This window comes from Carcharhinus amblyrhynchos, chromosome 19 (assembly GCF_965287045.1).
Source record: "Carcharhinus amblyrhynchos chromosome 19, sCarAmb.v2.hapA, whole genome shotgun sequence".
Classification (NCBI taxonomy): domain Eukaryota; kingdom Metazoa; phylum Chordata; class Chondrichthyes; order Carcharhiniformes; family Carcharhinidae; genus Carcharhinus; species Carcharhinus amblyrhynchos.
Genome location: NC_137342.1, coordinates 42,297,901 through 42,312,326, shown reverse-complemented (window position 1 = coordinate 42,312,326; position 14,426 = coordinate 42,297,901). Strand labels below are relative to the sequence as shown.

The following is a 14,426-nucleotide window of genomic DNA, read 5'->3' as shown; positions in this document are numbered from 1 at the left end:
GGTTGTTGGTGAGACCACATCCGGAGTATTGTGTCCAGTTTTGGTCTCCTTATTTGAGGAAGGATGTGGTGGCATTGGAGGCAGTTCAGAAGATGTCCACCAGATTGATTCTTGGGCTGAAGGGGTTGATTTATGAGGTGAGATTAAATGGCTCAGGATTATAGTTGCTGGACTTTAGAAGAATGAGAGAAGATCTGATCAAGGTATATAACATTTTAAAAGGCATTGATTAAGTAAAGGTAGACCAATTGATTCTAGAACAAGAAGTCACAGGTATAGGTTGAGAGGCGGTAGATTTAAAACTGAAATGGGGAGGAACTACTTCTCGCAGAGGGTGGTGAATTTGTGGAACTCGCTGTCCCATAGCATGTTGGAGTCTGAATCATTAAATGATTTAAACAAGGAGATAGGTTTACTTCTGGTAATAAAATGGGTTAAAGGGATACAGTGAACAAGTAGGGAGTTGAATAAGGCCAGGGAGATATCAGCCATGATCTGATTGAATGGAGGAGCAGGCTCGAAGGGCTGAATTTGCCCACTTCTGCTCCTAATTCCAATCTTTCTTTGTTCCTTTGCCCTGACCAGGGCTGCCTTTTCCCAGTGATCACTCAGCATGCTTTTTTCATAGTTAAACCCAAGTTTGCAAAGCTGCCGGGATCTTGTAGCCTCTCAGGTTCTGCAGTAGCCAATTGCTTCAGCTACATTTAAACTAACCAACGTGTCTGGGTTAAACAGAAAACACAAAGAGATTTGCAAACAATGCCTTTTTCCTGGTTTGACAATTTCTCAATGAACCAGACAGAAACAAACAGAAATGCTGCATTTGGTCATTTTATTTCCTCCTTGACAAAAGTGTAAACTACAACTTAGGAAGATCTTCGGCATGCATCCAGACCCTCACTGATGGAAATCACGCCAGTGTCTTCCAAGTTGCATTCCTTGGATTTCCCTGCAAGCAAGCAATTGAAAAAGAGTTAAGGATTTTGGACACTTGATAACGATTTATTTGATAAGTTATAAATTATTTGTTTTCCTTTTTTTCCCTCCTCTCTCCAAATGATTCAAGTAGCATTTGAAGCCAAATGGAAGCAACTGGAACATTGACCTCTCAGGACTTTCACCCTGATACTTCAGGGTAGTGCAGGAAAACTAGACTGGTTACAAAAGGGCAAGGCTGACACAGCCCAGAAGCAAAGCACATTACAGCAGCTACAGTCTGTCTTAAGCACATCAAATAAAGTTCATAGCCATTTGAGAATTGTGTAATGCATTAGGAGTGTGTATTATATTTGATTTTAGCTGATCAAGTTAACGTTAGAAAGTATTTTAATTAGTGCCTGCAAAGGATGGAATTGCAAATTAACAAATTATGAGAATGGTTCGACAATACTTGCTGCATTTGCTACCCTTTCCCGTCCCCACAGCAGCATCCTACAGGAGTTGCAGATACGAGAGGGAGAACCATTCTAAATATCTCTAAAAGTCATTTGAAGAACACGTCATTGCACAGGCAGGGGAGTGAAATTCCGCACTGAAAATTGCCGTTGATGAATTCATTATTAGAATGACTGGTACTTTTTAACTCTGCATTGTTTTGTAAATGCTCTCTCCTACTTTACTCATGTTACATTGTGCACTTTTACGGAGAAGAGCAAGCTTCTGAAAAGGCCACCTTTCATTTGACTATTACCAGGGTGGGATAGCCTCACTCATAAACATAGACACAAACAGGCAGAGTAAGTTTCACCATCCATCTTTATTCTCATCTTTATTGTCTTTCTCTAATTCATATTCATCGATATTGAAAATATATTGTGTACAAACAATTGATGTATTCACGTGGCATTCTGCCAACCTGCTATTTTAAAATAGTTCCTTGAAACAGCGTCATTTCAGGGTCCCTATATTTTTGATTTTCTATACTTCTCTTTTTTTTGTTCTTAGTGCTCTTTATTGGACTTTTTCGCTTAATGTCCTTTTTGCCCAGCTCTCTTGAAGGCACGGCCTCACCCCTGGGTCCTCCACCACACCATCCTATCCATTAGGGAGGGAAGGTAGATCAATTTAATTTAGAAATGCACTCCATTTGATTTGTATTACTGTCAGTAACAGGCATCAAGAAATCTACGTCAGGAGCGAGCGGGTTGTTCGGGGACCTCTCCCGCATTGAACAAAGCCATTGTGAAGATGGTACAGATGTTCCTCTGCATCAGACAGATGACATTTTCCCACATTCCGAATGACTCCAGAAAGCTCATGTCCACACAGTTCAGAACAGAGAATTGTGGAGGTGTACAGGAAAGGCCAAATGATAGAAACCTGAAACTAAGAATGGAAAATACTGGAAATACATTGTAGACTCATAAAGTAGCTGCAAATGGAGGCTGCAGTTTTGGGTTGGAACTGAGAGAGGAAAGCTGATCAAAATCTATCCACTCTGGCTCTGTCAAAACTCAGCTGCCAGCATCCTAACTTGCACAAAGATCAACATGGACCTGTTAGGCTAAATCATCTCTGCTGTAAAAGCTTTGGAAAGCCCCAACTATTACAGCTGTGCTCACTGATCTAAACTGACCTCCTCTCTGGCAACAATCCCAGACTTTAAATATTTACCCTTGTTTTCAAATACCTCCATGGTTTCACCCTCTCTATCTCTTTAATATCTTTCAGCTCTCTATTTTTCCAAGATCCCTGAGCTCCTCTATTTTTGTACACCCTGGATTTTCACTGCTCCAACATTGGCGGCCATGCCTTCAGTTTCCCAGGGCCTCCGCTGTGAAATTCACTCGCTAAACCTCTCTGTCTCTCTTTCCTGGTTTAAAACACTCCTTAAAACCCATCTCTTTGACTGTGCTGCTGGTCAACTAATCTAACATTTCCTTCTGCAGTTCAGTGTCAAATTTATATTTCGCAATATGCACCCAGGGACTTTTTGCAATGTTAACGGTGCTCCAAAAGTGCAAATTGTTATTGTTTTAAAGGAAAGCAGGCAGGTGCCCATCAAAGAGAGTAGTCACAGAATTGGAGGAAATTACTGAGTGGATATCCTGGTGAGACAGTGGCCTAGTTGTATTATCGCTGGGCTATTAATCCAGAAACTCAGGTAATGATCTGGGGACCCGAGTTCAAATCCCACTATGGCAGATGGTGGAATTTAAATTCAATAGAAAATATCTGGAATTAAGAATCTACTGATGACCATGAAACCACTGTTGATTGTCAGAAAAACCTATCTGGTTCATTAATGTTCTTTAGGGAAGGAAATTTGCCGTCCTTATCTGGCCTGGCCCACATGTGACTCCAGAGCCACAGCAAAGTGGCTGACTCTCAACTACCCTCTGAACAAGGGCAACTACGGATGGGAAATAAAAGTTGGCCAGTCATTGGTGTCAATGTCCCATGATAATAAAAAAAACGATCTGTACTGGAACCTTCAGCAAACATTGTACACTCATGGTCTGAAATTAGTTTCAATCCAGACAAATTAAATTCATGAATGCTACCCAGCTAGGAAGACCATGGAATCCAAAGAGGCAGCCACGTCTCATGGAAGGTTGGCTGGGGTTCTCACCTGGGCTGTTTGGTGGGAAATGAAGGTACAGGGTAAACATGGGTAACATATCAATGGGGAAACAGGAAGAAACAGAAGGTATGAGTTGACTGGCCATGTAACATGTGACTGACATGATGATGGTTTACGTTGCTAGATCAATGAATCCCAAATCACATGTGTCACAGTGAAACTGTACAGTGACCCTGTCAGCTCTGGAGTTCCATGTACAGCATTGGGTGGCACGGTGGCACAGTGGTTAACACTGTTGCCTCACTGTTCTAGGGATCTGGGTTCAATTCCCAGCCGTGGGTCGCAGTCTGTGTGGAGTTTGCACATTCTCCTTGTGCATGCGTGTGTTTCCTCCAGTTTCCTCCCACAGTACAAAGATGTGCAGGTTTTGGTTGATTGGCCGTGCTAAATTCTCCCTCAGTGTCCCGGGATGTGTAGGTTAGAGGGGTTAGCAGGATAAGTGTGTGGGGTTGTGGAGATAGGTCTTGAGGTGGGATTGTTGTCAGTGCAGACCCGATGGTTCGAATTGCCTCCCTCTGCAATGAGAGGGTTTCTATGATTCTAAATGTGGAGGAGCCCATTCAGAATCCAGGTGTCCAGGGGAACAGTTTTGGAAATTAACTGAAATTATGGGGAATACACTAAAGATTAGAGCCAGATATTCCAGGAGTAAAATTAGAAAATGCTTCTATACACATAGCATGGTAGAAGTTTGGAACATCCTTCTGCATATGGCAATTGATGCTAGATCAACTGTTCATTTCAATTCTGAGATTGATTTGTTAGTCAAAGGTATTAAGGGGTATTGTTGAGTGAATGGTATTAAGCCATTCAATTATCCCTCCGAAAGGCTCAAAGATAAGGAGCAACTAAGTACCAAATAGCAAGACGGTAGATGTTGTAGATGAGATCAAATGGACTATCAGGCCATCCTCATTCAACTCTATACAATTAAGAATGCTAATTGCTTTGATAAAGACCCAGTCGCTTTGCAAACCAAGGTTCTAACAGATAATAAATAGGGTGACGAACCCATCAACTATTTCTACACATTTGCCCTTTACCTGCTAATTTCCCCACTTTTTTTTGTTTCAGTCAGTGTGTAGAAGGGTCCTACCTTTCTCAACTTTCATTAAGGGTCACTAAGCAACACGCCATCCTATATTTTTTTCTTTACAAGTTCTATAATGTATTTCCAAGGAATTGTCCACTTTTATTTCAGGTTTCCCAAAGTTTACTGCACTGAGAACAATGATCCAAACAGTGTTATAAGCCAGTCACGTGATAAAAATATTGATTTATGTACAGTAATCGTGAACATTCAACCTCAAACTATAACTAAAGTAATTTAATAGGCAACAGAAGGCCACAGTCTGACAATACAAATATTTAGATAATTAACATATGATTTTTGGTACTTTAACAAAATATTGTTCCATATAAATGTTACAAATACTTCAATGAAAAATATACATGTTATATTTAAATAAAATTGTACATACATATAAATGGTATACATACATAAATGGTACATGAGTAATATATATACATAAATGGACATATACATAAATAATATATACATAAATGGTACCTCTACATAAAACACATATACACATAAATGGTACATATACATAAATAACACATGTACATATACATATATGGTACAAAAACATTAACTGGTTGTGAGGTTGCATGAAAAGGACACATCAATCACTAGGCTATGCATGAACCATGAATGGTGTATTCTAATCATGCAAATCACATATTTGCTATACCTTGAAGCACAGTTCGATCCAGTGTAGTTGTTTACAATAGGCTTAGGCCAATGCAATAATGTCTTTCCTTTTTGGAAAATGTGTGTGCCTCCCAAGGTGAAGGATGCTAGTGATGGCAAATTGAATATTTTGCAATTTTAAGTTGCCACCACTTGGTAACAATGCTTCTAGGTTTACTGCAGGTGGTACAATTGGTTGGGCAGCAAAGGTCCCTCTGATTCACCTCAACCTTTGACCTTTGACCTTGCCTGCTGCACTCATGGGGATGAGTTCCAACTTCTCACAGTGGTGATCTTTGTTGCTTTTCTGAGTGAAACTTCCAGACTTTGTTGGAATTGGCATTAATTAGGGGCAGTGTCAGCATCATGGACCAACCAGGAACTGCTGAAACTTCTTTACACCCAGCAGAGGGGAGAGGTCATTCTTTCGATCTGGACTGGAGTCAGATCATAGAGGTGACCGACATGCGTCTCAGGCCTCTTTACCCATTTCAAATAGGAAATGGTTGTGGTAGTGACTAGTCCATAATATCCAGATTCAGATAGAAAGAAAGGACTTGTAACTGAATCGCACTGGTAGCATGTTATGGGGAAAGATATTAGACGACGTTTCAATCACTCCTCTGGTTTCCTAGTTGATATCAGATTGATCCCAACTGACACTTCACACACAGGTCTGACCATGTTCAAAATTCCCTTGCCTGAAACTGTGTGTTCACATTTTCTGAAATTATGGCCTTGCAGAGGCTCCCACAATATAGCTTGCAAGTTTGTCTCTCTCTGTGGTAATTCAGGAGTCCAGGCTTTCAAAACTGAAAGTGAATGATACAAGAATCAGGGCAAGGAATATATGTTAGTAACGCCGACACATATGGGCACACACAGTTATCATCAATCTATTGCCCATAATACAACAAACCATTAAATATTCAAGCTAAAAAAAAATTAACCCTTCCATTGTGCTACAGCTCTGGAAAGTCAGAAAGATTCATTCCTTTAAAAAGAACTTCAAACTCCATCGGACTGATGAATTACTGTTATTATCGAGTACGACTGCCATCTTCGAACTGACCTCACCATTCCAATTTTAATAACATTTAGCATCATGTCAAGTGAAAAGCTTATCAAATCATTTTCTGCTCTGTCTGTCACTCTTCTCGTGTTTCTTACTCCTACGCTTTCACAGGCTTACTTTGTGGTTAAGGGACAAATGTTCTTATTTTCCTGTCTTCTTGCACCTCTTCAGCCTGAGAGCAGGGACCCATGTCAGTAAAAGTCTGATCCAGATGAAAGTTTTATCAGCCAGCACACAACTGAGAAACACTGAGCTGCAATCTGCCTGTTGACCCAATCACACTTCTCTCGTTATATTTGGACTGATAGCTTGGAGCTCTAGAAAACCTAGTTCAGCTTCTTGCCAAGACTTCAAGTAGATTAGCTTCCTGAACTGAGTCATCTTCTTGGAAGAATCTACTGGATGCATCAACATTCAGAAAGCTAAATTGTTCGAGAAGAGGTTTTTATTTCCCAGATCACAGGCATGTTTGGCTTTGGGAAAAATTCTGTCTACTGAATTATTATTGGAATCACTGCAGACTTGAGAAGGAGATTGCATGAGAATTCAGTAGTCATTGATACCTACTGCCTTAATTAGAACTATAAGACATTTTACAACTGGACAGCCATTAAGCCAACATCCACTGTGGAATTAAATGTCTCCATTCTGGTCTATTTTTCTAACTGTGTGAATACCCACCAAAGTCTATTTAAAAAATAACCATTATTGAGAGTTACCAATATATTTGAGTAATCACTGTTTAAAAGTCCAGAAGGTTTACAGAGTAGGTTACAGATTCATGAGACAAAATTACTTAATAATAAAAAAGTCACAATGCACATGATTAATATCATGAAAGGTGAAGTCCTAATAGTCAGCAATGTCTAACCTCAGGGACTATGAACTCAACACTTCCCCTGATCAGTGAATGCTGATTTCCTTCATCCAACATGAGTCTTCTAATCATATCTGATTTGTACACAGTGTACAATTCATATTGTGGTACTGTGTGTCTGAAGATGTTTTGCCAGGTTTGTAAATGTGATTAGTCCATCAATAGTAGCTTTAGCATATCTTCAAACACCATCTCCTGAAGCCCAAACTTCATTCAAAGTCTTACATAAGTTGCAATCCTCCATCTTATGTGTTGCCCAGTCTCAGAGTGAACTTCCCATCCTCAGATCACTACAGATATTTTTTCACATCCATATGAGAAGAATGAATCTGCTCAAAAACAGAAAATGTTGAGCCAAGGGAGACATGAAGATCAAAGAGGTACCTGAAGGCATTCCTTCCTAACGTATACAAGTGTTAATGTTCTTCTATGATGAGGGCTCAACGATTGGTGGAATACGCCACAGATTGCATGTGCTCTGTTACCTCCTTCCCACCATACCTCGTACTATAGTTCCAAGCACATGTGAAGGAAACGTTAATCTCATATGTGCAGAGTTGAAGAGTTGTAAATGTTGGGTAAAGTGGATCCAACTATCGGGAGATATAATCTTGATGCATAGTGGGATCCATTAATTAGGGTTGTGCCTCACTGTGGTTTGATTTGATTTAATATCATCACATGTATTAACATACAGTGAAAAGTGTTGTTTCTTGCGCGCTATACAGACAAAACATACTGTTCATAGAGAAAGAAACGAGAGAATGCACAGCCCTTTCACTTTGCTACAGTTCCTATTCAACAAGACAGAATGCTGCCATTCAAACATCCATAGACTCAGTGAAGACAACATTAATGGCAGCGTCAAGGCATCATTCGTGAGCATTAAGATGGAGGTCCATTCTGTCCCATATGTGAAACTCTAGGAGGAATCTACCTCTGAATTCCTTTCAAGGCTTTTCACACGGGCGATGTGTGAAATCTGTGAAGAAAAGTTGTTATCACAGTTCATGATTCATTAACCTAGCAGTTTAATTATTAAAGTGACATAATTGCAAGACTTGATGGTTCGCACATCTTGTAGTTATGTAGTTAAATGTGATGGCACTCCAGTATCCATTTACGTTTCCAGGTTTAAAAACCATCTTCCTGGTGGCTTGAGCAAGTTTATCCATTTGGTAACTGAGCCATATGTACCAGCGGGGTGTCAGACTCCATTCCCAGCCTGTCAACTGAGGAACATTAGGGGCACTATTGCATGCACTGCAGCTGGCTTCATTCACCTCGGCTGAGATGGGAAATATCAAAGGCTTCCAGGGAACCATCCAGCGAACCTTGATACAAATGTGTGGACATCAGTAAAGCACAGGATCAGGATTAGCTCAGATCTCCTTCTTCCATGGAGGAGGAATGCTTGCTAATGTTCACATCCACAGCTCCCATGTAAAGATTGGTTGCTTCAGTGAAATCAGTGGGATCCTGACGCTTATGGGAACCTACTTTAGCCCGTAGTGTATGGAGATATTTTATGAGAGAATAAAAAATGTTTTTATATATTGACAACAATAACTTAGGCAATTATTTTTATTTACTTACCAATAGTCATTGTTTATAGCAGACATGGGTTTAATGGGTTGGATGGCCTTCTTCCGCACTTTATCAATCCATGATTCTTCTAGAGATCAATACATGTCCAGTTCTTCACTATTCTATGCATTTGTGTAGAGTAACCAAGCAGAAAAGGGCAGAGATCCATTACCTGGATTTCTGTCTGCTTGGCACATCATCCAATTTTCCCGTGAGACTGTGTACCAGCTCTGGAACTGCCCCCGCCAGTTTACAATGAAATACATTACTGGTGTATTTGAATATCTATACAATTATGCACCCTTAACACCCCTATAGTTTCCTGTTATCTGCCCGTCATAAATAATTGGTGGCTAAGTAAGTATGTGATTTCCCTGGTGTTAAGAGTTGTAGTAGCATTTTAAACTTAGAATCATAGAGTCAACTTCGGCCCAACTTGTACATGCCACTTTTTTTTTAAACCCCTAGGCTAATCCCAATTGCCTGCATTTGGCCCATATCCCTGTATACCTATTCCTATCCATGTATCTATCTAAATGCTTTTTAAAAGTCAAAATTGTACCCGTCTCTACAACTACCTGTCAGCTTGTTCCAGACACTCACCACTCTGCCTGATAAAATTGCTCCTCTGGATACTTTTGTATCTCTCCCCTCTCAACTTAAACCTATGCCCTCAAGTTTTAGACTCCCCTATCTTTGGGAAAAGATATTGACTGTCTAAATGCCCCTCATTATTTTATAGACCTCTAAGATCACCCCTCAGCCTCCCATGCTCCAGAGAAAAAAGTCCCAGTCTATCCAGCCTCTCCTTATAACTCAATCCATCAAGTCCTGGTAACATCCTAGTAAATCTTTTCTGCACTTTTTTCTTCATTCTACCCTGTTGGTTTCTGCCATGCGTGCAGACGCTTTGTTATTTGTGCGCCCACAATGTTTGAGTATAAGAATTGGCAGATCATGCTGCAGCTGTACAGAACCTTAGTTAGACCTTATTTAGAATATTGCGTACAATTCTGTTCGCCACACTGCCAGAAGGATGTGGATGCTTTGCTGAAGGTACAGAAGAGATTTACCAGGATATTGCCTGGTCTGGAGGGTATCAGCTATGAAGAGAGGTTGGATAAATTCACTTTGTTCTCACTGGAATGACAGAGGTTGAGGGATGACCTGACAGAGGTTTACAAGGTGAGTGGCATGGACAGAGTGGATAGTCAAATGCTCTTTCCTAGGGAGAAAAGTCAAGTACTAGGGGACATAGGTTTAAGGTGTGTGGGGAACAGTTTAGAAGAGATGTGTGAGGCAAATTTTTTTTACACAGAGGGTGATGAATGTCTGAAATGCGCTGCTCAGGGAGGTGGTGGGAGGAGGTATGATAGCAGCATTTAAGGGGCAACTAGACAAATACATGAATAGAATGGGACTGGAAGGATACGGACTCCCTAAGCGTGTATGCTTTTAGTTTAGGTAGGCACCATGTTTGGCACAGGCTTAGCGGGCTGAAGGGCCTGTTCCTGTGCTGTACTGTCCTTTGTTAGGACTGTGAGTTTCCCCAGTGAGTATCCCCCTTTCACTTAACACTGGAAGAGGAACACGGGGAACACCAGGCAGCTCCCACTGGTGTCGGGAAGATGCCAGCTGGCTTCTTGCCAACTACATTTATGGGCAGGGGAACTTATCTAGCAATAGCTGTAACAGGTTCAGCAGACCATTAACAGGTTCAGGGTTGTATCATCTACTGTGGGATTAGCTGCAGATAATACATCTTCATGGCTGACACTGTCAATGTCACCAATGCTACCGTCCTCCAAACACACTGCAGGCTGCAGAATGTATACAAGAGTAACGAGATTCTATACTATCTCTGCTTAGCTAGCTATCAAATGAGGGCGGCTGTTCCACCATTTGCCTCCTGACTCAGAATCCGAACATATTTAATACACCCAATCTGTTTTGCCAAACAGGGAGGCGATGGCTTAGTTGTACTATCACTGAATTATTAATTCAGAAAGTCAGCTAAAGTTCTGGGGACCCGGGCTCGAATCCTGCCATAGCAGCTGGTGGAATTTGAATTCAATTTTTAAAAATCTGGAATTAATAACGTACCGATGACCGAGCAACCATTGTTGATTGTCAGGAAAAACCATCTGGTTCACTAATGTCCTTTAGAGAAGGAAACCTGCTGTTCTAACTTGGTCTGGCCTACATGTGACTCCAGAGCCACAGAAATGGCACAGGAACTCTCAACTGTCCTCGGAACTGGCCTAGCAAGCCACTCAGTTGTATCAAATGCTCAAGAAGGCAGCTCATTGCCACCTTCTCAAGGGCAACTAGGGATGGGTAATAAATGCTGGCCAGCCAGCAATGCCCATGTGCCATGAATGAATATTAAAAAAAGTCTCCTGTCAGTATCAACATGTGCGTTCTGAAAACAATCAGCTTTCAGAAACCACATCAACATTTTCTAACTGATTTTTTCCTTTATTCCTTCCTGGGACTTGGGCATCACTGACAAGACCAACACTTGTTGCCCATCCCTGATTGCCCTTGAATTGAATATCTTGCTATGCCATTTCATAAGGTAGTTAAGCGTTAACCACATAATATTCAAGGATATGGGACAAGTGCAGGAAAATGGGATTAGTTCACCTTTCATGATAAATATTGTTGGTGCAGACTCGATGGGCAAAGGGCCTTTTTTGAGCTGTATGACATTGATGTGGGTCTGGAGTCACATGGAGGCCAGACTGAGTAATAGTGATAGGTTTCCTTCCCTAAAGGAGCTGGATGGGTTTTTAAGACAATCCATTACAGTGTTATGGTCACCCTTATTGAGACTAGATCTTCCAGGTTTAGTAATTGAATTTAAATTCCACCAGTTGCCATGGTGGGATTTGAACATATCCCTAGAGTGTTAGCCATGAGTCCAGAGACGTGACCACTGCACTATCATTTGCAACTACTTTAAAAAAATTTACTCTAGCGGCCATTTACAGGGCTGCTTACATAAAAAATTCCCTTCCTCCAAACCCTTTGGTGCACTCTCAATGTTCAGCCTCAATGTAGCTCATCTATACTCTGCAAATTGAGATTGTAAATCGAAATGGAATAGTGTTCAGAAAGAGTCATTACATTAATGATCAGATAGGTGTTAATGCAATACTGTCCAACTAATACCCAATTACAGACATAATTGGAATATCTATTCAGTTTTGATTCAATTCCTTCACTTTTGTTAAACTATTCCATGTCTATACAGGTTTGAGTTCCTCATTAGTGCCTTACTACCGTCACAACTCAAGTACGTAAGAACACAGGAGGTAGAAGCATGAATAGACCACCAGGCCCTTCAAGCCTGCCCACCATTCAATATAATCATGGCTGATCTATAGGGGCCTCAACTCCTTTTCTGTACCATTTCCTCATAGTCCTCTATTCCTCGATCTATCAAATATTTATCCACCCCCACTTTAAATATTTCTAATGATCCAGTCCCCACCATCCTTTGGGGTAGAGAATTCCAGAGACTCACTACCCTCTGCAAGAAGATATTTCTACACACTTCAGTTTTAAATGGTCGGACCATCCCTTTATCTTGTAGCTAGATCCCCTTATTCGGGATTGTCCCACGAGTGAAAATATCTCACCATACTGTGTCAAGTCGTTAAATAATATTTTACTATTTTGTCCCTATTGTTAACCCTAACATGTGCTAGCTTGTTAAATTAAGCCCGACATTGTGAATTAAGATGTAGTTCAATGTTTCTGCACTCAAAGTACGTGTGTGGGTTGAGGGTTGGGACTACAGTCATGTGGATCTTTCATCAATTCACAGTTGCCTTGAGCACTGGAAATGAAGGATTGCTGAAGTTACCTCTGGTGTAGAAAATAATTTTATAGAGTCATCAAGGTTTACAGCATGGAAACAGGCCCTTTAGCCCAACTTGTCCATGCCGCCCTTATTTTCTATGTGGATTGAGTTGCCACGTTTTACCTATCTATACAGGGAGGATTAGAGCTTGGGAACGTGATCCTGCACATGAACTGTAGAATGAATTCATAAAATCACAGAATCCCTACGATGCAGAAGGAAGCCATTCAGCCCATTGATCCTGCATCGACAACAATCCCACTCAGGTCCTATCGCCGTACGTTTAAGTTTATTTACATTAACACTGCAATGAAGTTATTGAGAAAATCCTCCCGTTGCCATACTCTGGCGTCTGTTCGGGTACACTGAGGGAGAATTTAGCATGGCCAATGCACCTAACCAGCACAACTTTCAGACTGGGGGAGGAAACCGAAGCACCCAGAGTCATCCCATGTAGATACAGAGAGAACGTGCAAGCTCCACACAGACAGTGACTCGAAGCCGGAATTGAGTCCAATTCCCTGGCGCTGTGAGGCAGCAGTGCTAACCATGGTGCTACTGTGCCATCTCAAGATATATAGGTTAGCGGGGTAAATGCATGGGGTGACAGGGTAAGGCTGGGTAAGAGTTAGTGCAGACTTATTAGCCACATGGTGTCCTTCTGCACCGTAGGGATCCTGTACTTTTCCCATTTGAAATCTACTCATCCACATAAAATCATTTGTTCTTGTGATTTGCTTCTAAATTAAACATCATCAACATTCACTAACATTGGGGTGGGATTCTCTGGCCTCGCAACCCAGTGCTTCTTGGCAGCAGGTGTCGGTGCACTGCTCGCCGGTGGCAGGATCTTCTTTTCTCGCCACTGTCAGTGGGATTTCCTGTTGATCCCACCCCACGCCGTCAGCGGGACTGGAAGATCCCGCTGATGTGAACGGCCGGCGAATTCTGCTCAATGTTGACATGCATTATGGTCATCCTGCTCAGAATTCATCAGAACGGAAATGAGGTTATTCCTCATTCGTTGTCTGACTCATGGAGCTCCAACATTGTCACGGTATGAGATCATTAGTGGCACCCCCCCCCCCGAGTGTTGTCAGCACCGAATGCTGAAATTTATATCATTCTCATCTAATGCTATGAATTTGCAACGCTTTCTATCATAAGATAATTTTTTTTTTGCCATTACTTTGTTTGGTTCCTAGTGCTTTGGCACTCAGCGGGTAACTGGCCTTCACAGCTTTCTTGAACTCCTTCTTTTTCAACAAATTGGAAACTGATTCTTTCTTCGAGGTCTTGATCACCAGGGCTCTGAAATTGAAAATAAGAAATTGACGAATGAGGGCCAATCTTATACAGACTTTTAACAGAACTAGACAGGGTAAATGCAGGGAGGAACCAAAAGAGAAGACGCTGGAAAAATCTCAGCAGATTTAGCAGCATTTGTGAGAAGAGAAAAGAGTTGATGTTTCGAGTCCAGATTACCCTTTGTCAAAGCTGACCATCCAGCTCAATGATTAATTCTATTTTTTCCCCATAATCCTTGATCCCATTCACCCCAAAGACACCTGAGGGAGTCCAGAACCAGGGGGTCACGATCTGAGGATGCGGCATAGACCACTTAGGACTGAGGTGAGGAGAAATTTCTTCACCGAAAGAGTGGTGATCCTGTGGAATTCATTG

General features: G+C 41.3%; 1 protein-coding gene across 4 annotated transcripts in view; it reads right to left on the bottom strand.

Moving 5' to 3' along the window:
• Positions 1–813: 813 nt before the first annotated feature.
• Positions 814–14,426, bottom strand: part of LOC145355489 (uncharacterized) — a 440,243-nt gene continuing 426,630 nt past the window's right edge. For 3 of the 4 annotated variants that reach the window (XM_080207659.1, XM_080207661.1, XM_080207660.1), the window contains 2 exons: positions 13,933–14,054; positions 5,157–6,148 (listed from right to left, as the gene is read on the bottom strand). In XM_080207659.1, coding sequence (XP_080063785.1) covers positions 5,952–6,148; positions 13,933–14,054 — 319 coding nt within the window. In that variant the 3' untranslated portion in view covers positions 5,157–5,951. Of the gene's footprint in view, positions 950–5,156; positions 6,149–13,932; positions 14,055–14,426 lie in introns of those variants that run through there. The other variant, XM_080207658.1, reaches the window with a different exon arrangement.